The sequence below is a fragment of the Rissa tridactyla genome, chromosome 17 (assembly GCF_028500815.1).
Source record: "Rissa tridactyla isolate bRisTri1 chromosome 17, bRisTri1.patW.cur.20221130, whole genome shotgun sequence".
Classification (NCBI taxonomy): Eukaryota; Metazoa; Chordata; class Aves; order Charadriiformes; family Laridae; genus Rissa; species Rissa tridactyla.
This window is the reverse complement of record NC_071482.1, coordinates 1,718,689-1,742,960: the sequence shown is the minus strand read 5'-3', so window position 1 is coordinate 1,742,960 and position 24,272 is coordinate 1,718,689. Positions and strand designations below refer to the sequence as shown.

At 41.0% G+C, this 24,272-nt stretch overlaps 1 protein-coding gene across 9 annotated transcripts in view; it reads left to right on the top strand.

Annotated features, from left to right (window-relative positions):
• The window catches only part of NCAM1 (neural cell adhesion molecule 1), a 144,904-nt gene that overhangs the window by 105,390 nt on the left and 15,242 nt on the right, over positions 1-24,272 (top strand). For 4 of the 9 annotated variants that reach the window (XM_054223106.1, XM_054223108.1, XM_054223111.1 and 1 more), the window contains exons 13-17: positions 232-402; positions 1,431-1,562; positions 2,819-2,833; positions 20,752-20,876; positions 22,457-22,637. In XM_054223106.1, the coding sequence (XP_054079081.1) occupies positions 232-402; positions 1,431-1,562; positions 2,819-2,833; positions 20,752-20,876; positions 22,457-22,637 (624 nt within the window). Of the gene's footprint in view, positions 1-231; positions 403-1,430; positions 1,563-2,818; positions 2,834-5,695; positions 5,732-8,026; positions 8,069-12,919; positions 12,923-20,751; positions 20,877-22,456; positions 22,638-24,272 lie in introns of all 9 variants that reach the window. The other 5 variants (XM_054223113.1, XM_054223107.1, XM_054223114.1 and 2 more) reach the window with 2 other exon arrangements.

Below are 24,272 nucleotides of genomic sequence, written 5' to 3'. Positions count from 1 at the left end.
CTCTTAGAGGAGAGACAAGATGAAGGTTTCTGCACTAATTAGCGTTCTTAAAAGCACTCTTAACAATCTTCCCCCCCTGAGGGGGGCCTTAGGCCTACCCTTCTCCTTTGTGAAGTCATGACAAGAGTGTGTTTGATATTCCTAGTTTTCTGGTTTTGTTGCCAATGGAACTGGGCATCCTTGTTTCCTGCTGTCTTCTGTATCACTGGTTGTTTTCTCTTCCTCCCTCAGATACTCCATCCTCTCCTTCCATTGACAGAGTGGAGCCCTATTCCAGTACTGCCCAGGTGGAGTTTGATGAGCCTGAAGCTACTGGAGGGGTGCCCATCCTCAAGTACAAAGCAGAGTGGAGAGCACTGGGTGAGGGAGAATGGCATTCGAGGCTGTATGATGCAAAAGAAGGTAGGATGATAAAACAAGATGTTACCTCCCCCACCTGCATCTCAAAAGACTTTCTTTCTTTAGGGAAAAGTCAGAGCGGAGCATCAAAAAGAAGGGATTATGCCATGGAGAGATTTAATAAGAAAAAGCAACGAGCTGAGAAGGGCATTGGTCATAGAGAATGTAATGTCATTGTGATGTTGTGTTTGACCACAACCCCCATTGCCCATCCCTCTGTGCCGCTTTGGGGAGGAGGTGGAGAATTTGGGAGTAAAGTTAATCCTGGGAAGAAGGAAGGGGTGGGGGGAAGGTGTTTTTAAGGTTTGGGTTTTATTTCTCATTACCCTACTCTGATTGGATTGGCAATACATTAATTTTCTCCAAGTCGAGTCTGTTGTGTCCATGACTGTAATTGCTGAGTTATCTCCCTGTCCTTATCTCAACCCACGAGCCTTTTGTTCTGTTTTCTCTCCCCTGTCCTGCTGAGGAGGGGGAGTGATAGGATGGCTTTGAGCGCCTTTTGAGTGCAGGAAAAAAAGAGCTTATTTCTTTCTTCATATCACGATGACCCCACAGCAGCTTCTTTCCATCTCTTACATTGCGTCTGACCTCCTTACGGATTGTTAAAGGAGAGAGATGGGTTTCTCTCCTGCTGAAGGCTTTGCTTTCAGTTGGATCGTGCAGCCCAACAGATGAGCAGTTCTAGGTGTTACATCTACTATCCCCACATGACAGTGGTCTTGAAGAGCATTATTCAAGGAGCTCCTTGGCACAGGCCAAGGGCTGATGCCCTCTGGTGTCTATCACGAACTCTGCTACAAACCCTCTAGAGAGGCTGTGGCAATACACCTCTCTAATCAGCTGGTTGACACAGAGGTGATAGCTCTGACCTTTTCTCTTTGTCTGCACTGTTTATGTGAGGCTGGGCCCAGAAGAGGACTCTGTTATTTGGGGTGAGCGTGGCAAAACTGTATGATAGAAACATAGCATTTATTGTTGAGTTAAAGCCTGAGCCTTTCTTTGCCCTTTCTCCCTTGTTTCTGCAACAGCAAATGTGGAGGGTGTGATCACTATCACTGGCCTGAAACCTGAAACAACCTACTCCGTGAGACTGTCTGCGGTCAATGGCAAGGGTGTGGGTGAGATTAGCCTACCATCTGACTTCAAGACACAACCAGTTCGTAAGTAAAACTGAGACCTCCCTCTGGCTCTCTTTCCTTGCATCTGTCCAGGGAATCTCTGCCATGCATGGATGACACCATCTTCTTTTGCAGACCCTTCTTCTGCACCCTTTGTTTTTGTTGTGCTTTTTGATTGTAGTGAATTTCATTACTAATTAAAAACCTTCTTTGAAGGTAGGAGGTAGAGGAGCTATTTTATTTCTACTAGTTTGAGCCCTGGGTTACTAATATAAACTTCATATTGTCAAAGAGAGGGACTGTGCCATGGAGAGTTTTAATAAGAAAAAGCAGTGAGTTGAGAAGGGCATTGGTCATAGAGCATGTAATGTCATATCACAAGGCAGGTTTTTTGCAAATTGGAAGTTTAGAGGTTCAGCGTAGGACTGGCCATGAACTGTGGAAGGAGGGGGAGGGGGGGAGATTTCTCTTTTCTGCATATCACTGCATAAGGTACCCATGCAGCATGTAAGGCAATTTCCACAACCTCTTTTCTGCTTTAATGGGTAATATTTCACTCAAATGGCAGGATGCTCTGCTGTGGCATAACACTTTCCCTTCTGTTTCAACTAGGAACAAAAGTGACAAGAATCAAAAACCAGAGAGAGTTATTCAAGACAGGAAGGTAGAGAAACGGGGGAAAAAAAGTGCAGAGTAGGTAGGGCAGATGTGCCGAAAGCAGGCAGGGGAGGGAGGTGGCCTCTTATCCTTGGTACACAACCTCATCCAAGTATTAGGATCTATATTCAACCATCCCCAACCCCTGGGGTTCTTCTTTCCCATTACACTTGCGTTTAGATCTACAGCCTTTTCTTTTTCCCACCATCACAACTGTACTCATGTACCTGTTTCATAGCTCTTCTGAAAGGACTATGCAGGATCTTTTCCTGAATTCAGAGCTAGTCATATTCCTAGCCAATTTACGTGCATGCTTTGAGGCCCTGTGAGCTGTGCATGGTCTTGATTATAGTCTGCCAACTTCTGCCTCACTAGAATTGCCAAGCAGTATGGGACAGTACACATGCCTTGTTGCTTGGAAATCCCAGGCTCTGTGCAGTAAGGTAGCCCTCACAATTGATGTCCCGTCTGTTGTGATAACTCCTGTAACCTACCGACTCCCTAGGGTTGGATTTGAGACAGCTGATGGTATTTTGATTTTCCAGCTCCATGTTCTCTATCTCCTCACCTCTTCTACATCTTATTTTTTTTTGTCTATCTGTCTTTTATTTTTATCTGTTCCATCCATGGAAAAACTGCAGGCATCCCTCACTCACGTAAGTGCCTCTCTGCATTTCTTCCACTCTCTTTTTATATTCCTAGAGTGTTCCTCTAACATACATAACATCAGCTTTTAATCTAGTACCTTTTTCCTCTCAGGGTCTTTAGAAATGAAGTAACTGGTACTGTCCATTTCCTAACAAGACTGACACTAGAATAGCCATCCTACTATGGGTAATAGTGCTCTTTTTAGAACAGAATTAGGGGTTAACGTCTTTGTCTTTATTGTAAAGCATGCAATTCAAATATTTAACTTAGTGATTGTCTAATAATAATAGTTAGCTTGTTGATTACAGAGTGGAGTAGTGGAAGGCTTAATGTTTATGAATCGATGAAAAAATTTCAAATTTTAATGAAATGTAGGTAATTCAGAAAAAAAAAAAAAACAACAACAAACCAGTAGAAAGTTTTAGCTAAATTGCAGATCTGGTTTAGACCAATTAAGAGCCAACCAAAAACTTCAGAATTTTTAGTACCTTTTACTTTCTTTGAAAGTAAAAACTTCAAGAAAAAATTAACATTTTTTGCCTCTTCTCACTAATACTTTGTGGTCTTTGGAAAGTCTTCCAGCACTTGTGTAGATCGTATACTCAAATAAATAAATAAACCTCATACTAAATAAAAAAAAAAATGCATGTTTCCCCCTTCCCAGTGCAAAATGAGTTAGAGAGATTTGATGGATAAGTTTAATTGTCAGTTGGGTTCAGTGAAACATTGTATGCTCCATAGCTTTGTGCCTTTCAAATCAGAGTTAAACAATGGCAGCCAAAAGAAACCTCTTTATCTAAGTGAGCATTATTCTGCTTATTAAAGTATATGTCCTTGTGGTGAACTGTTGTTATTCCCAAGATTGCATTGGTAAGCTTTATGAAGCTGCTATCACAATCTTTGAGATTTCTGAAGTTGAAGTAAAAAAGGAAAGAATTTTTATTTTTTTTTAACCCTAATAACAGAGTTTGAATCATGCTTGTGCTATTTTTCCTTAAGGATTGTATTACCCAAAAGCTTGGACTTGGTGAACCACTAACAAGATGAATGGATTGGTAGTCAAGCTAGATGAATGAATGGACAGATGGATAGACAGAATTCCAAATTGCAGTAGTTACAAAGAGTCAAGTGGGAGACACGTTTCCAAGAACTTATGTGCAGCCCGTTGCCTAAAATTGTTTGGAGCTTGTTAATTTCGGTAGAAGTAATATATCCCTTACATGAAGTCAATTGTGGTTAGTATTTTAACTGTCAGGCAAATGATTTGGTAGGCCCTTCTGAATTGGACATAGTCAAGGATACACAAGGGAGATAAGGGCTTAGATATTCAGTCTCTATGCAGATCAGTACCACAGGAAAAGGGAAAAGATCCAATTAAGAAGAGAGGAAAAAGAACATTAAAAGCTTTGTTTCAGCCACATCGACAGATCTGTCTGCTAAGCCTCATGTTCATCACTTGGGGACAGGTACGTGGCTTTGAAGACCATTAAATCACACTTGTAGAGGAATTTTTTTCTTTTTTTTTTTTTTTTTTTAACGTGGCAGTTGGCTATCAATCAGTCTGTAGTCCCTAACTGGTCTCCCTTGTAGGGTAAGTTTGGTTTCTCTTTTCCTTCTTTGTGAGCTATGATGGTGGGTTTTTTTCATTTACAAATTAAATTCTGTTAATGCTCTTTCAAGCACATTTATGCCTTGCAGCTGTGATCCTTCTGAGTATTTGGTTCTCTTAATTCTTTTTCTGCTCTCTGGGCTTCTCAAAACCTATCTCAGATCATGAACTGGTTTGCAGCACTGGTAAAGAAATTGGTGGCACAGCAAAAATGCCTTTTTTTCATCCATGCTGGAATTTCAGTCGCGCAATATTACCTGTTTGTGGGCAAAGTCAAAATCAGGAGGAAGCTGGGTGTCCCCTAGTCTGGTGTGATTTGAAGATCACAGAAATGTTTCACAAATTTTACAGGGAAGAATATAAAAACTGTGTTTTGACACGAGCCAAGGCTGTATTTTCAGACTAGCCAAAGCAACTAGTTTTCCCTGTGCTATTGTTTAAAGTTTCTACTTCAGTGTAAAAACTGACACCATTTTTTAATGCCTGCTGGGATATGTCCATAGTTATTTTGATTTTTTTCATTTTCCTCAATAAGCAAAAAGTACTTTTTTTCTATCTTACGCACATGAAGGCCCAAGTAGTTAGTGTTAATGATGTACTATACTAGCACAGATGGGAATTGTGGGGCTGGGAGGATATCTGTCTGACTTGACCTGGGTTTGCATTTTCATCCCAACAATTCACTGTTTTTCTGCATTTCCTTTTCCTTATAAATCTGAAGGCAAACAAAGGCTGCACACAGACTTTGTGAACAGTTTCTTTTTGAGCCCCAGCTATTCTAGCTGTTGTGCAAGTGCAACTCAAATATGTGTTAAACCATGAGTGTATGTGTATGGTGTGTGGGTTTGATATCAAAATACCTTAATATAATTTAAAAAAAAAATAAAAAAGCTGGCAATAGGATAGTTAGCAATGGCCTTCGCCAAAACAGTGGTCATGTAGGCTGTGTTTTGCTGCCATACACACAGCGCTGGCCAGAATCTCTTCTGGCCTTGAACAGCATTGGTTTGAACTCCTGGGAGCGCTGCTGAACAGTGGTGTGTGTTTAATGAGCCTGTGTTATGAGAAAGTTGGTTTAAAGCAAGAAGTCCCAGGGGATCCAAAATGTAGGTCTGGCAAAGTGCTCTTACTTTGCTTGCGCTCTGTGTCCAGAGAGGCTTGGTCTGACAAAATCTTACCAATTTATTTTTTAATTTTCCATCTCTTGGCAGTATTTAACAGGAATCAACTCCCCTCTTCACCTTCCTTTCTCTTTCTTTAGCAAGTACTGCTGTACCCACCTCCCGTTTAGCAGAGAGTGAGTATGGTAGAAGAGGCTGTTGTCTTTGTTCCACTTTGCTCTGCATGCATCTCCTCACTGAGTGCGGTGCAGTCTGCCTAACATCCTTGGGTGTTTTCCTTCTTTTCTGTATATGTATATATGTTTGGGGGGGGTGGTTTCCCCTTAGCGAAAACTGAATCTTCAGGTAGAGGAACTGCAGATAAGCATAAGTTTGATAGTCACAGCCTTCTCCCAGATATGCTGGACTCATGGAAGGAAAGAGATAAAGAGTAGAGTGAAACCCTGCCCATGTCAAAGCTGGTTGTTGTCACTGGCCTTTACCATTAAGATTTCTGATAAATTTGTGTTCCATTCTTGGGGGCATTTTATGAGATCTACTCGGCTTTTGTGGTGTGAGGCTAAATTTCCTGAAATCAACTTAGCACAGCAAATAAAGAGTTTAATTTCTCAGCTAAATAGAGTGGAAAATACTCAAGTGATCAGCAGGGAATGGCTTGTGCTTCCCTAAGCTTGTTACTAGGACATCTTTTGGTGCCATGGAAGAAAACTCATTTCTTTATATTCTGCTTCATTGGTTTTTAAAATCTACCTAATCAGATTTAGGCTGCAAACCACACAAGGGTCTATTCTTTTCTCCCCTCACACCAGCAGCACTGATATCACCATGGGACCAAAAGGAATTCTTAGAATCATAGAATATCTCAGGTTGGAAGGGACCTATAAGGACCATCAAGTCCAACTCCCTGCACCTTGCAGGACTACCTAAGATGAAATCATATGACTAAGAGCATCGTCCAGATACTCCTTGGACTCTGCCAGGCTTGGTGCTGTGACCACTTCCTTGGGGAGCCTGTTCCAGTGACCGACCACCCTCTCCTCTCAGCAAAGAAACCTTTTCCTAATGCCCAATCTGAACTTCACCTGATGCAGCTTCATTCCATTTCCTTGTGTCTTATCGCTGGTCACCAGAGAGAGGAGATCAGCACCTCCCTCTCAATTGCCCCCCTTGAGGAAATTGTAGACTGCAGTAAGGGCGCCCCTCAGCTTTCTCTTCTCCAAGCTGAACCAGCCAAGTGACCTCAGCTGCTCCTCGTAAGTCTTGCCCTCGAAACCTTTCACCATCTTGGGTGCCCTCCTCTGGACACTCTCTAATAGTTTGATGTCCTCCTTATATTAACATGCCTAAAACTGCACACAGTATTCAAGGTGGGGCCGCACCACTGCAGTGCAGAGTGGGACAATCACCCCCCTCAACTGGCTAGCTAACCAGGACATGGTTGGCTGCCAGGGCACACTGTTGACTCATATTCAACTTGCCATCAACCCAAATCCCCAGACCTCTTTCCGCAGGGCTGCTCTCCAGCCTCTTAAGACGCCTCATTTACCCCCCTCTGTAGATGTAGTTCTCTGTCTGGTCATGAAGACAGGACAGTGACAATTCTTTTGGTTTTAAAGATGTTATATTAAAATAGTAGAGAAATCCCTCACAGCTCATGTGTCTCATGCTGCATTCTTCCCATGACTTCAGGAAGTAGAGACTTGCTTCTTTGTCCTGCCCTGGTAATCCTTGTATTTGGCGTTTGTACAGTCTGCCTTTGCTGTAGGGAGTGGAGTGCTTAGCAGCATTCCCAAGGGGCTTTCGGTCTGTCAGCTTCTCTCAAAACTGCCTTATTTCCTTAAGGGTGCTCACACTTTGTTGCACTGTTAGATCTTTTTTCCTCCTCTCTGCCTGTACCCTGGCCCTAGTGCAGGTGAGAAAGAACAATGTATTGGAAGGGTAAGTTCCCATTAGTCCTTGCTCCTTTGTCTTCTATAGTTGGGCAAAAGCTAGCAATGGGGTGCTGCTTTAGAGGGTCTTCCAGAAATTTCAGTACTTAATGGGCTAGCAGGATGTGAACCTAGGTTGCTATTTGGATCAAAAGAAGGCAGAAATGCTGAAGCTGTCTCTGAAACTGGATTCAGAGCTTCAAAACTCTTCAGGATGAAAAATCATCAGTAGGGACTCTTGGAGCCCTGGCTTACTGCAGGAGCCAGCCAGTGCAGGCTGGCTTCCCTGTCACCTGGAAGGGCCTGCATCTGGCGGCACAACTCTCCCTGTGGAGAGGGGTTGGAAAACAGCAGTAGCAGAGCACAGTTTTCGCAGCCTCTTCAGGTAATACGCATCTGCCATAAGGATTCAGTATAATTCTCACTCTCTCCTCATTAGACCTCCTCTCTTTCCTTTCTTTCATCCCGTCTCTGCCTCTTATAACGTATTTACATGGTATGCTTCACCTTTACGTGTCCTATCTATCCTTCATGTTTCCATAGCAACTCAGACTCTTGCTGAATCTGAAAGCTCAGAGCCACCAAGTGAGTAGATGGGAACTGCTCCCCTTTGGTCCGGAGTGCTATTTGTTATGCTGTAGCCCTTCTATTGAGGGAATTAAAGCACTATACTGCATTACTTTGATGTCTGTTAACCAACAATCTGGCATTAATGTGTTGTGTGAGCATGTAGTTGTTAAGAACCCAGCATGGTACCACTCTTCCTTCTCTTCCTGTTGTCCTACCAAGCATGCAGTAAAAAATGGAAATACAAGATTTAGAAGAAACATGTAGGGGGAAAAAATGTAAATTATCTTTTCCAAAAGGAATGTTTTCCTTTCACGTTTTCCATTAGTGATTTTAGTGTTAAAGCTGCCTTTGCAAAAGAGATGTGGACTAAATAATCTTCTTGCTACCCTGCCTCGGTCTGTTTTCTGTGAATTTAGGGAGATCCAGTTGATATTACAACTATGGATGCTGGATGTTGAAACAAGATGCAAATGAGGATGTAGAATATCTTACAGGAGAGAGGACTGTGGGGAGAGGGAGCATTGCCCCATCTTACCACTGATACCCCACCCACATTAAAAGAGATCTAAGACTTCAGAAGTCCGTATCTGAAATGGGAATTGGATTCAGATTCCCTCAGGTCTTGCTCAGTACCATTTCTCAGATAGCCGTTTCCAGTGAGACTGGGTCAGGTAAGCAGATGCTTCCACGCTGGATCTGAGCAGTCTAAGGAAAAATAGGTAAAACTTGCATTAGTTGATTTGTACGTAAAAGAACCATTTTGAAATGTCTGGTTTAGACTAGCTGTTAAGAGTTCAGTGACACACCTTCCTGATACTGAGTGGGTGTATCAAGTGTGATTTTAATCTTTACACGTAGGAGAAGCTTTATAGACAATCACATGCCAATATGAAAGCCAAGCAAGTATTTGCAACGTAGTCCTGGAAGACAAATACTTCAGGAAGACATAGGTTTATATGGTGCATATGTGTGTTTTGAGCAGCTAAATCGTTTCTACAAAGCCCTATGGTTTTGTGTTGGTTTTCTTTGATTTGCAATAATAAAATGTATGTGTTTCTGTTAATATGGTCTTTAAGATAAATACCTGTGTGTTTACCTGTAGTGGGTTAGAAATGGTTCATCACTTCTAAATAGAAAATACTAAAAGCATGAAGTATGCAAGAATTTGGGGGTTTGGGATGGAGGGAGAGGATAGTACGGCTAGTCTAGAACTGTCAAAGGAATTATAAGAATAAAAATTATGATTGCATTTATGACTGGCACATTCCATGGTCTTACACATCGCATGAAATGTCCTTTTGTCTGCCAGTGACCACAACGAATGCTTTCCTTATTTTTCCTGTATACAATACTCCAAATCGTAATTACTGATGCATCTGAAGTGGTAGTGGTTCTGTATTGCTGGAGAGAACTTTTAATTTGGATCAGAGTTTGGAGGGTGGGGTGGAGAAGGCGAAGGGCAGGGGAAAGGTCGCAACCAGCAGGTCTTCTAATAATCTTTTTTTTTTTTTTTTTCTTTTTTTCTTAGGAAGCAGAGAATCCATTATGGCTGTTCATATGTGGGGCTAGGAGATAGCTGGACTTATGAGGGAAAATGCTGTGTTAATGTTTTACAGAACATTTTTTGTTCCTTAAAAAGAATGGGCCTTTTTACTCAGAAAAGACACTAAGAGCTAGTTCATGATAAACATTTTCTACACTTTTGTTGGGGGTGTGTGTTGGGTTTTTTAAAGGTAAAAGTTTCCTTTTTCACCTAAGTTGAAGTTCAAGCCTTATACTGAACAGAAGCAGATCTGACCTCTTACTGCCTCGTTGTCATTTGTGCACATAGTCAATTTATGCAAATAGTAGACACATCTGTTTTGTATGCTATGTTGTTCTGCGGCATATGAATATGCGATATCAAAAAGTATAAAAGGGCATTGGCACAAAGCAGGTGCTCATATAACTTTGCATCGTTTAATTATTGATGATGATGCTGAATGATCTTGTGTCTTACCCTAACCTAACCTCAGTGGTTAAATGAATGAAATCAAGATCAATTAGAAATTGACAGCTGCTGTGTAGCATCATGAAGTCAGGAAAATAAGCAGTGGAACTAATTGAAATCTAACAAACTTGAAGAAAGTTTCTTAACTGGCTTTAGTGAGGTTTTTGATTTTATGTGATCAGTAACATATGGGAGATGTCTATAGTCTTGTAAGAGGTTTAGGAACATATATCTCCTTTGACTTAATCCTCTTAGATTGCTTAGATCAATAGTTCTGCATCAGTGGCAGTAATGAATTTTATCTTGTAGCTCTCTCCACTGTGGAATCTGGTTTGCCTACCAATGTTTGAGGTTACTTGAAGAGGTGTTTTGTGGTGGTTTTTTTTTTTCAGTTGAGGTACTAATTTGGGTCTGTCTTCTACCCAGTCTCCTGGTTTTCCAGAATCTATAGGAACTTTTTTCATATGTACTAGATAATGGCCAACAGATTCAAACAGTTGCAGGATGCGGGAGGTGGAGGACACTGAGCAGGAGACAAGCAGGTGGAAGCCAAGTGTTTCTTTCTGTCTTATCTTGCACAGTGCATGTAGTCGATTCAAAATAGGTTGCAGTCTTGGGAAAAAGGTCACATGGGCATACCAAGGAGCTGGTGATGCTTTTTGCTTAGGAATTTCTTTCCCCATGAAATGGGCCTGGCCACCAAGTATTTGTTAGAAGATAGACATGTGTGTGTGTCCGAAGCCTATTTACATGACATGTGAAAGTTTGATAAAAGCTGTTCATTAATTCATTTGTCTTTCACACTCCTTTTCTTTTTCCTTTCACTCATTCTAGATTTACCAGGAAATAAGTACAGATGTGTGTATTTGCTGCCACTGCCTGGGTCCAACCAGAATCCAAGAGCTGCTATTGCAGTGCCTCAAGGAAAACAATGCTGAGGTCCCTGTCTCCAAAGGAGTTTGATATTAAGAGACAACTCTAAGATCTAGTTAGCTATGGAGTTAGAGAGAAGCATTTTCACAGAACAGACAAAACTGCATCTCTTCTTTTCATCCTTTTTAAAAATATGATCTGCAAGTAAGCTGGTCAATGGTCCGTATCTCTTAACAAACCCTGATATTAATGTTAGCTATAAAAGATGTTTTTATCAGGTTCCTTGGTCGAATAGTCCTGAGAGAGACAGAGCTGACTATGAAAGCCCTTGTGTTCTCAGATTCACCTAAGTACTGCCTGTGAGTAGAAATCTATGTGTACCAGGGCCTCATTCCTCTTGCAAGCTCCAAGACAACAGTGTTTGGACTAGCTGACTTCTACCCATGACAACAGGAGGAATTTCAGGGTTGTAAGATAAAGACAGTATTTCCAAACTTCTTCTGTGTCTTAGAAGCGTCATCCAAGGTAGCTTTTGGTTATATTTATACTACTTATTTTGCCCTTGATCTTTAACTAAAGCTTTCTGTAGGGAGGAAGTGATCTCAAAGGCAACCTCACTTGCCTGTTTTTATATCTCGTGTTATGTTAAGCTTACTGGGGATTTGGAAGTATGTTTCCTCATGAGCAGAAGACACTGAAGACTTTTTCAGGTAATCTCACAGTAACTCTTAAACTTTTCTCCTTCATGATACGCTTACCTGGAGTTCCGTGAGTCTGTGTTTATAACTAGAGAAAATGGATTGAAAGCTTAGATATCACAAATCAGTTTTGCATTTTGTACTATCAGTTCTTTCCCCAGTAATGGTATGCGCTTAATCTTGTCAGATAGAAGCACCCAAAAGATTAGGGGTTTAATTCTCTTTACACCAAATTAACAGGGAAGTACCAGAGCACTGTGAAGTAGCCTCATTAAGATGAGACAAAGGAACGATCATGAAAAATGCAAGTTATAGATAGTAATTTAGGAAGGGAAATGGAGCATGGAGTTAGTGGTGTCCTCCAGCCTGACAACTGATTTACTTTTTTCTTTTCTTTTCATTCCCCTGTCATGCAGTCTGCACTCTTTTTCATCTCTTTCAGCAGTAGCTGTCTTCCTCGTGCCATCAATTGTAATTAATTTCCAGTGCAGAGCACTTCATTCCTTTCCTCGTTGATAGAAAAAGCCCTTGCACACATGAAATCATCAGTGTAATTCATTGTACTCGTGCCATTTCTCAGATCTTCAGGCTGAATGAGTTGGACGGAGCTTATGCACTTTGAGTGACAACTGTCAGTTTGACCAAAATCTGGTTGCAGCTCTTTGATCGAAAGCTCTGTCCTTGCAAATGTATACGCGCAGCGGGTTTTTCTCTTTTTCAGTCATTATTGTTGTTGGTATTTAGGAAGATAATTGTTTCTGCAGGGGGTAGAATACATCAATATGAAATGCCAAGGTTTGTCTTCACTGAACTGCGTGGGCTATGATTTTGACCATTTCACCTCTGCTACGTGGGCTGTTTCTGAATAACAATGTATTCCCTTTTTCTTTCCAACAGTCTTGTGGATTCCTTCAGCTGTCCAAGTTCTGGTGCACATTCTACAATAATTTTTGTTTCTTCTTTGACTTGGTATTAATATGCAGCGATGCAGCTGTGCCTAACACTCACAAGGTCATAACTCAGTGCTTTCTATGGTTTAATATTCTTGTATTTCCAGGTGATTTTACTGTCTCCCCAGTGTTTCTGATATATACTGGCTAATTTAATTTTGTTTCTATTTTATTTAGTCTGTAATTCTGTTGTTGATTTTTCCCTTGCCCATTGTTTACATCAGTTTTTTAATTTTTTTATATTTTCCATGTGACCTCCTCCACTTTCCTTTCAACCAATCATGTGCGTGCGTATCATGTGACTTTGTCATGTGGCTTGCATGGTGCTGATGATGTCGTCCACGCTGGTGAACAGAAGGTAAAATACTTTGTTCTGATTGGTTGCCTAGATCTGGGATGAGGATTCCCCTCTGGCCAGTGACCAGGGATCTCCAAATTCCATCACTCCAAAATCCTTCTACAAGCCTTTTGGAGAAGTTGCTCACCACTGTCTGCATGTGAAGAACTCAACTTCAGTCTTCCACACTGAGCTTGAAAAAACCGGGGGCGGGGGAGGACAAAAAAAAAAAAAAAAAAAAAAAGAAAAAAAAAAAAGAAAAAAACAATAAAGACAAAAATCATGTGGCTCAGTCATTTGCTTCTTCCACTATCAGAATCCAACAATCGGCATTCCAGTAAGGTTCTAAAACTCTCTCTGGCATTAACACCAATGGTAAAAATCCTTTTGCCTTTCAGGGTAGCAGTGTGCCAACTACAGACTGCTAGTTGGTGGGAGATTGTGGGTAAGATGCTCAGATAATGTCAACACCGTATCTCCTGTTGCTTTAGCAACATTTTGACCCAATACAGTATATATTTATATTGAGATATATATATACACACACACCCATTCACAGTATACATACTTAGTAGCCTATCAAAAGGATCCGAAATTACCTATCTCTGAAATTTAGTTATTGGTACGCAAGTCACATTATGATTTAAGAAATTTTTCTATCCTGAGTAAAACTTAAACATAGCTAGAGTGGGAACTATGTTTTATAAAGTAGTATATGTGGGGGCACACAGAGTACACGATGGGAGCTAGACTTCACACAATTTGCATCAGAAGTGCATTCTATTGCACCTTTCTTGCCAGAGCACCTCATTCCTCCCACACACTGTCTCAGAGCCTGGCAAGGGATTTAATCTAAACTCATTGACCAGCAACAGTTACAGTAGCTGGTGATCTCCATGAAATCAAGAAGCAAATGATTGACCCTTGCAGCTTATGGAGATGAAATGAGTCTCCAAGTGAAGTGTGTGGCAGTGAAAACATTTTCTGCAATGTTTTTTATGTTTTACTGATTTTTACAACTTCACTTAATCCTCTGTGCATAATCTAAAGTGGGGGAGGGAGGGAAACTCCTGCTTTTCTGTTTCCCCAACTAAACAACTAATTTCGAAAACCAGGAATCAATTGGCTTCTTTCAATCTATGAATTCTGAAATCACCTTATTGTCTTGGACCACCACCAGGAAAGGATTTGGCTGGAGTTTGCCAGGAAAACAAAACTAACACCAGTAACCTTCCCACATGACTGCAAGCATGAAAGCAGCCCCTCTTCCCCTAGTGTCTTCTCGCTCTGGTCAAAATCCAGGAGGATTGAAGACTTGGTTGTCTTGTTTTTGCATGTTCTTCTGGTTTTGTTCCTTATTTTTGATTGTTGCTATTTGCTTCTCTTATGTGCATTCTGAAGACTCCCTACCTATTCTTTCTCACCCCTGTATATTTACCACTCATGGAGACTTTCCATAGGTATGGCTGATGTTTGTTTCAAATCGTGATGCTGTAGGTCGCAATCTAGTCGTATTTACATGATGCTCAAAGATTGCAGAAATCAGCTGCTTCCTTGTTCATGTGTTGCATAAATTACCATAGATTGCAGTTGTATTCTCTAAGCACAGCAAGGATGCAGGATCTTTCTTCAGTGCCAGCTGGGCAAGGATTTAAGTTCCTAGTCTAAAGTGCTGCAGTTGTCTAGTAACCAATTTGAGCTGCTTTTCAAAGGTGGTCAGAAGGAACACATTTGATGGGAGTGGAGAAGAGATGTGATAAAAGGTCTCTGTCATTTGCACTGCTATCACTGTACTGCATGTGTTCAGTGTCCTGTGACTAGGGAAAAGTTTGTGCTGCTTTTTCATAGTCTCTTCTCTACCCACCTCAGGTTTTTTCACTACAGCTGCATCCAGTCCTGGTGCTTGTGGTGCTCTCTGAAACCCAGATAATTAAAAACAGTTAGCTTCTGAAATCCAACCACATCAGACTAGCATTAGATCAAGGAAGCACTTTGAATATAAATTAAACAATGGTGGAAAGATACCAGGAAGCATTTAGTGCTTCCCTGCAGCAGGAGATTATTGGTGCTATTGGCTTACAGGAGTGGATAAAAAATAATTTGAAAATGTAACGGCTCAGAGCACTGTCCTCAGCTACCCTCACATCATGTGTAGGAGCTAAGAGGTAGTGAGTGATTCAGGAGCCTGCAGAATGGTTCCTTATTTCAAGTACAATTGGTTATATTCATTATGGGTTACATCTGAAGCTCAAAGAATGGATCTCTGAGTTTAATACTGGATTCCCAATGATGTGCACCCTGACAGGGCAGGGCCATCATAAATCATAATGTACTGTTCTGTATTCTTATGAGAGCAAAGTATTGGCTTTTTCCTTTCTGAAAGTAACAAACTTGGTTGCTGGCAGAGAAGGACCATGCAGTGATACTTAGATGACTCCTGGGACCTGCATCGTAATCCAGTACAGTGCAGCAATTGATTAGTTCTCATAGAAACCAGTAAAATGATTGTGCTGCTTCCTAAGAAGATAGGAGCTGCAAGACTGGAGCCACCTAGTCCCAGTGTCTTGTGTCTCATACTGGCCAGCAAGATGTTTCTGGCCTAAAATCTGATGTTAGGCAAACCAATGCAGCCAGGAGTCTTTCCTGATGTCATTATTGTTTCTTGAGAAGTCAGCCATAAGGAATGGGGGAGGGATCTGGACAGATGAGTGTTGAAGAGCTTGAGTCTGGTTGGGTTTTTTTGTGCAGCTCTTTGTGGTTGTAAAGGTAAAGAAAGAAGAGTTAATGAAAAGCAAAAGGCCCCAGAGCCACAGAAGATGAGAGCGCAGAAACAGACATAGTTTACTAAGAGGCACTAATGAAATTGATGGCTGTCTAATTCACACCTCGTAATTTCTGGGCAATGGTGCCTTTGGAATAGCCTTCATAGAGCCGATGAGTCGCCTTTCAAAATACAGGACTTCATGAAGTCTCCTGAATTCAGCTCCAGAGAAGGTTTGCTCAAAAATAGTTTAAACTGCAAGAAGCAGGCAGTGTGCCATGCGTGTCTACTGGCTTTTCTCTTAGGTAAAGCACCTATTTGGTTTACTTTTTTTCCTTTGCTGAAGAGTGTCCTATGGGTGAAGCTTAAATCAGTGGAAGTGGTCAAATTCTAACAAAGTATGTAGGGTGGCTGAAACCCATAAACTTTACATCTTTGAACAAATTTCTCCATTTCTCAAGGAGAGTAAAGAATAGGTGTGAAAATTTAAGTTGCTTGTCTGCTGCCCTCCAGGGGCTCCACTTGCGTTATTTGATACTTGCTGCTGGGCTGAATAAGGTGCCACCTGGCTCAGACATAATCAGCATTGTCGCACCGTAGAGTGAAAGCATAAGATCCTGCATCCCTCCTTCTGCAGCGAAGTGAATTCTAAGCAGCTAGGTGTTTGTAAAATGATTATACAGAAGAAGTCTGGCATGCTTGGAGCTGTCTACTCTCAATAAGCTAAGCAGCAGCATCACGAGGGGGATTCTTTAAGGATCCCACGTTTTATGGGTGGAATAGGCAGATTTCTGCAATATGTCCAGTCATCTCTGTAAATGGGAGATCTCCAGGCATGTAGACACCTTTGTAATGCACTTTTGCTTTTCAGCCCCCATCCCGTAGGGAGGATGCATGTTCTGTGAGCATGACTTTTGACTTTCTTCTCTAACCTTCTGATGACAACCTTTTCTCTTCAGCTACTGACACTTTGACTTACTATAGGGATGGTGATTCTGCTGGACTAAACTTTTCCCACTAAACTTCTTCCTCCTTTGTTTGAAACTACACACTAACCCATTTTTAATTTTACAGCCCTGTATCTGGATTACGTCTGCCTGCTTAAGATAAATTAAATGCCATGTATTTATGGAGAGAAAACTAAAGTATTTTTCACCAGGGCTTGCCCTTTTATACCTGTTGAGTTTCAGCCATTAGGAGTGGTCCATATTCTCCTATTTGCAGAGAATGTTTCTGAGAGCAGAAGTGCATTTAAACTATTGGGGAAGGAAGGAATCGGGACCTAGAAACACAAAAGTGAAAATTCAAAGTGATGAAAAGTTTCATCAGAGAGGGTGATTAATCATTGGAATGTCTGTGTAATAAGGTACAGCAGCATCTCTGACATTTTAAATCTGTCAAGAATGAGCATCTTGCCAAAGGATGTTCTTCACGTTTTAGTCGTGGTACTCAATCATTGGAAAAAATTTCTAGCCTGTGTTAGGTAAGAGGTCAAATTCTGTAAGTACAGTGTTCCCTTATCACTTCAAGATCTCTTTACTTATTACTATTTAGCTCTCTGAGGTGAGAATGGGGAAGAGTACCAAGGAGATGTTGATCTTGTACTACCTAGTTATCAGTGAAGCCATTCATCAAGTCTACCACAAATATGGCAACAGTTAAACATTGTTGCTCGTAAATGTTTCAGCAGTATCTCAGTGTCCAGCAAAATAAGTAGCCATGAATGCCTCACCCCAGTTATTACTGGGAGCTAGTTTCTTGTGTGAAAAACTGATAGAACAATTGCTTCTGGTTTCATTTAATTATTGGTTAATAGTAATGACATGATTATTGTGGTAATTTTCAGCATTCATAATTCCAGGAGAAACATGGGCTGGCAAGGGCTTTTTAAATATGCAGCCTCAGTTAGTTGGCAGTAAAGATAAAAATCCACTCTCTTGTCTATAAGCACATGGCAAATGTGGGTGGTCATCGCTTGAACACGAAATTCTCGCATTCTTTCTTGAGACATGAATGGCCCTATACCGTGTGAACCAGGAGAACTCCAGAGGAGTGCATAGTACCTCTTGCACCATAACCAGGAGGACCTATTCCTGTGCGCCATCTGCTTCAAACCGCATTAGAGGTCCATGCAAGGGCAGCACCACGGTCACCTCGACGGCATTACCTTTGTGTTTTCAATGTACAGTCACTAAGAAACCTGTCACAGGGTGGAATACAGCTCTTGAGTGTCCAACTTGTATCATGGGACTCTTGTAATGGGGATATAGGCAGAGGCAAGGATTTGGAAAAGAAAAATGTAACATGGAAAAAAGGAGTATTCCCTCTTTACATCTTCAAGAGGAGTTACTGTGTTGTGAAACAGGAATGTATGTATCTCACATCAAAGAGCTCTGTATATCCATGGATTGTAATTCCTTCTTGGAACAGTTAGTATGTTAGAGCATGCGTTAGCCTGCAAGAAAATCAAATTAATCTTAAATTACTGTTTCAGTCTAGGTCTTGCAGTTTTCTCATTGATGTTTCACAAAAAAACAAAAACCGTGCTTGAATTCTTTCTTTGGAGGGGAAGGGGGCGGAGGAGGGGCTTCAAATTACTTCTGAAGATCAACTTTTAAAGATATTGAAAGATTAACCTTTCTCTGTCTAGTCAGAAATGTATGTGCTCTCCATTAGTAACTGAATACAAATCCAGACAGAATAGATATAGAATTGAGAATGTTTTTTGGGTTGAAAGAAGATCCTCTAAATTCCCAAGACCGATGTTATCTTTCAAAGTTGATCTTAATACAACTACAGGCTTATTATTTCCTTTCATTTTTAGTATAACGCAACATAACTAAATCTTTTTAAAAGTTTTACTCTAGGCAACAGGCTGAGCTTCTAAAAAGTCACAAATGTTCCTTCAGTGTCCTGGTTCTGTTCACATTTGGTAACATTCAGGCTCTTAAGTTGCAAATATCACGTTTCAGAGTTTTGGAATTGTTCTCTTTGGGATACATTCAGAATTGGATCATCTTTTAACTGTATTTCACCACACTTCGGTGTATCCGTGAACACGTGTTCAAGAAAGCCTATTGTCCGAATCACAAGCGGCGCTGCAAGTGAAGACAGAGGTGCTTTAGCAGAACTGTAGGTCACTTTGAGCTAGAACAGTAAAGTGTGTGTTCAGCGTTAGCAGACCTGTGCAAACATTTGGGGCTGTAAACATTTGTCAAGGTGCACAGCAAAACACAGGATGTGCATTGTCTGTTGTATTCTTGGTATATAAATTTCCTGTAGTCAGCTCCAAATGAGCTGTTTACCACTCAGATGAATAAATAGAAATGCTTCCAAAATGCATAAAATATGCGTAACTGTGGTTAAACAGAGGTGTAGGAATTTTTTGCTTTTTAACATTCAACCACTATAATTATTATATAAAATATCTTTAACAATTAGGACCTTGTAATGAGACCAACCAACAGAGTGTAGTTAATCTCAGGAGTTTGCTAGAATTGCCAACTGCAGCTGATTTGTAAGTTTTAACTTACAAATAATTGCAGTGTTGGTTTTGCTCAAATTACGCATAAAGAAATTGGGCAGAATGGCTTCCAGAGAATAGCAGCTAACACAGTCAAAAGTTCTTAAGAAGCTTTTAAGCCCAGAATTCATGGCTTAAGCACTTAGACTACATCACAGAGCTGATACTACAGAATTAAGTGCTGTAAAATGATGTAGTAAGCTTCAGCGAGATTTATGATTTTGTCAACTAGCATTTAAACTCTTGGGACATTTCAGGGCTGTAGAAACAATAGCTCCAACTCCAGTCTCACACGAGCATTGGCATTAGAGGAACCTGAGCCATTCTTGCCTTTACACGAAATGGAGCAAAGCAAGCACACAGGCATTGACAGAAAATCAGCAGGATCTGAGCTCTCTTGTGGTCTATGTCACTTTTCAAAAGAGAGACCAGTACTCTTTTTATCATTTAAATTCTTTTGCTAATTTGATGCTTATGTTGTTGGGGACAGGGGGCTGTTCAGTTGATGTGTTTCTTTTTCCACAAAAACAAATAAATAGGTCATAATTTCTCTTGCATAGTAAATTCACAGGCTGTCAGAGCACTTTGGAAGAAATGGATCCCTGGGGTAATATGAAAGTGGAAGGAGGATGCCTGTCTCTTGAGGGATCTGCTGCAGTATTTCTGTGGGGGTGGGGGTGTAAATGTGTAATCGGACAATCTGTGGATTTGACTCTTGTTAGGAGAGGTGTTACAGTAAAGGTAAGAGGAGCAAGTACTTGAGCCTGGATTGGGGAACCATCATCTGCAGATTGTGGGTGCAGGTTATGGAGGAATTGGCTAGAAAAAGCAGTTGTAGAGACATGGGTGTGAAAAGGTGTGGTTGTAAATCAGTGTGTTTCAGTTTTCAGGGGTGCAAATTGGGAAATGATAGCTTTTTCTTTTAAAAATGGTTATTACAGAAGAGTGAAGGGGTCTAGACCTCTCCAGCCCGTATTCATTGCAATTAGTTACACCAGTGCAAGTTGAGTGAAAAGATGTGCTGTTGTGATTCCGTACCGTTTTTTCCACACTCATTTAAGTGAGCACACCGGTGAGTCTCTGGTTCAGCAACTATAAAACCTAAACAACGTTCAGAGTGCAAGCACAGGTCTGTATGACAAGGTCTATATGGCCCTTTTCGATGATGCTCTTTACATCTATATAATGGCTGCAGGAGTAGCCTGCCTGTTTGCCACATTTTGACATTTTTCGCATGTTTCACATAAATGTTTTGCAACAAAAATAGTGAGGAACTGGTCGTTGCTCAAGGATATTCTTGGGGAAGGGTGAGGTCTTTTTCACTTAGCCTCTGACTCCATTCTGGCACACACAAAAACGGTAACTTGTATCAGTGAAAACGAACATGCGAGAAATACTTGGGTCTTGCAAATATTTGTACCCTAGACACACAGTGTCGTCTGTCTGGGTCAGAGTGAGGCTGATACCGCAGCAGCTGAGTATAATGAAATTTTTTTCTGATTTTGATGAGTACTTTTCCCCTAATTAATTTTTTTACAATTAAACTTAAATCCACCATTGTTTCAGGGGAACCCAGCGCACCCAAACTGGAAGGTCAGATGGGAGAAGATGGTAACTCGATTAAAGTGAACGTTATCAAACAGGATGATGGTGGCTCCCCAATTAGACATTATCTGATCAAATACAAAGCTGTAAGTATGACTGACGCTTATGCCAGATTTGTATTTAGCCTGTTCAGTACTCAGGCTTCACTATGTTGGCAGACAGCCCTGAAGCTTGTAGGCAGGCCAGTATGGGAATACATGCTAAGCAGATGTGGTGGAAGTATATAGGGTATGAGACACGGCATGCACAGAAGCAACATACAAAATCTTTGTCTCATTTTCTTTCTTTCACTTTGACTAGGAAAGATTATTTCTCCATGCTGTTTTTTTTAGAACTGTGAGCATATGGTAATTATGTGCACTTAGTTGTTATTTCATTTCATATACTTGTGAGATGGGATTGCCAGCAACAACTTAAATAGCTGTGGACCAGAGGTTCATAGTGTAGAACATTGCCCACCTCCAGGCATGTATCTAATCATAACTTTCTTTTGGTCATTGAAATTGCCACATTTGATTGAGTAATGGGTGCTTCGGTACCAAATTAATTATTCTGCAGATTGAACATCTATGTGATGAGCAGCTAGTATTGTTGTAAGCTGAACGTGGCCCTTGTTTTGTGTTATGTGGAATTTGATATTTTTTTCCTACAATGGGGGCAGGGGGGAACACATTAAAAAAACCCGCCACCACACCAGAACAAGAACAGCTGGTCAGAAAGATTGCTTAGCACATCCTTGAGGAATAGGACCTTGAGTGAGGGTTGGTGAGAATGTGAAGCTCTTCAGGGCAGCAGAAAGAGTTGCCAGAAGTTATTGAAACTATTGTCTACACGCTTTCTCAATCTTAATCCACCTGGGGGCAGCTCAGCTGTACCAGTGTGTTTGAGCTGAAATATGGAAGCTTTCCATCTATTAAGAAAGCAGGACACTTTCTCAGTGACTGAGTCTGGCAGATGTGGTCTTTGGAATGTCAAAAGGACAATCTAGTATCACAGAACCATAAATACCAGCAGAGATGGAAAAGTGTGTTAGTACACTTGAGTTCCAGAAAACTGCCTAAGACTGTCTCAAGGTATCTTGGCGGTGGGTTTTTCAAATTCATCTGGGTGAAATGTACATCTGGATTCCCTGAAACTGGAGTAGGAATTATCAAAGTTACTAGCTGTATGCACCTTTAAAAATCTCTCTTAAGTAGTGCAGAACAGAATGGCAGTGGTAAGCTAGGCCAGAACCATGTTAAGAGGTAAATCTCTGTCTCTTAGGTTATTTAAATTTGACATACTAAGGCATGAAAGAACACTCTTGGAGTGCTTTGCAGGGCAGAGATGTGCAGAAGATGCAGCTTTTCACCTCTGAAATGGAAGTAGTCTTGTGATGAGGCAAAGATGGGGGGAAAAACTGAGGGTTTTTCTTCAGGTGTGGTAACGCTGCAGAAGACAGGATTCTGAGCAGGAAAGCGACTGCTTCGGTATCTCTCGTCCTCTCCATGTACAGCCAACAGCATATGACATTTTTGCACCCCTGAATTAGCTAAGGAGTGTGTGCTTGTGTAGAAACCTCCCCACTTCTCCATTTGTTAGTTAGCCATTACAGTGTTCTCAAAGCTGGCTACTAATGTTGTGCTGTGTGTTTTGCATCCCTGCCTGCCATCTCGCTGCTCTGCAGAAGCATTCCTCAGAATGGAAACCAGAGATCAGACTTCCATCTGGCAGTGACCACGTCATGCTCAAGTCCCTGGACTGGAATGCAGAGTATGAGGTTTATGTGATAGCTGAAAACCAGCAAGGGAAGTCCAAGCCAGCTCACTATGCTTTCCGAACTTCTGCTCAGCCTACTGTCATCCCAGGTACAGCAGTCATAAGCTTTACCATTTTTTTCTGCTTCTAATTAATGCAACAGTGCTGCATCCTTTAATGTGCCTGAGTAACCCTGACAACTTGCTTGCTTAAAGCCATTATCACAATTGGTTACCCATCCAGAGCTTAGTTTTTGCCATGTACATACCTGTACTGTAGTCCATGTTACAGTATGTACAGCATTAGCAGTACACTGTTAGGAATGCTGTGTGACAAATCCTTGTCTGACTGTTTGCAGGGTATGTTGACTTTTTGTATCAGGGTAATAGGATTGCCAGATGCGAAAAGTAGAGGATAGGTAACACTTTCTGAAATGAGAACGTGGGATTCCCATTTTAAGCTAAAACAAGAGAGACCATTCAAATCTCTGGGGCGATGCTTTTCCCAATGAAGATGGGATTTCCCAATTCCTTCCAAATCTGCTTTTGGCTTGCTTACTGCTCGTTTGTCCATCCAGCTCAGCCTTTGGAGAAATAAATAATAAAGGCATAAGGAGTTTGTTAGCAGTTGGAAAGGGAAGGAGTTAAAATCTTTCTCTGAAGGTTTTATTATCAAATGAAATTAAGATAAAATTACAGTAATTTTTAAACAACACTTTTAATGTTGGATAGGGCACTAGGGAAAAGTAACTAAATAGCATTAGAATGCTGCTGGAAAGTCTTGTTTCAGACAGACTGTACTTAAAAGCGTGCTTAAAAAGTGAGGTAGAAGCACAAATGCTACGAAAAGCAAGCAGATTCTGTTAGCTGAGGTGCTGGGAATGTAGCAGTTCACTGGAAGGTGTGGAAAGGACAGTTCGTATATCTTTTCTACACAGGTAGTAGTATTGCACATTACAAAAAAAACAAAGGCGGGGGGGCAGAGAAAAAAAAAACACAAAACAAAACCTCAAGGATGAAATTGCTGGACTACCTATAAATTAAAGTTCTGATCAGTTAAAGGCAGATAGACAAACTTTAAAGCTGATGAGTCAGTCAAGATAAGTCCCTACTGCACAGCCAGAGTTAAGCATATTCATGCCAAGATTGGTGCTGACAGTCCATATTAAAGGGAGTGATTTGATTTAATTCCATCTTCTAGACTGTTAATTTAGTCTCGTGTTTTTCTTAGAACAACTAGAGAGTTTTCTTCAGTCTTTTGCTTGCACTGAGAATTCAATCCTTGGTCTGCCCCCACTGCGCCTGCTCCCTTCCTGTCTGAAGGAAACAGCTGAGACCTTGTGCAGAAATTGTTGTTAAGCATACAAATGAGTGACCTGGTTGGTTATGGGTATGGTAGGGAGGATGAGGAGAAGGAGGAGGAGGGAAATGGATCAAAAGAGAAATTGGGAGGTGTGTTTGAACAAGGCTGTAGTTTTGGGTGGAAGGACCCTCAGTAACTCATTAAGCAACTTACTCTCTGATTCTCATTTTCAACAGCTCTAATACCTACTACACTCGCATATTTGAAGGACAACTGTGACTGATATGGCAGGAGAAAGTGAGGGTAATTTGGCAAAGAGTGCCTTAAGGTCAGTTCAGAGCTGAACAATCAAATGCGGTAGGCTGGACACAGCAGACGGTGGTTCCTTTGCATTGTGATAGAAAGATACAAGTTAAAGCTACAAGTTACGAGATGGAAAGTTA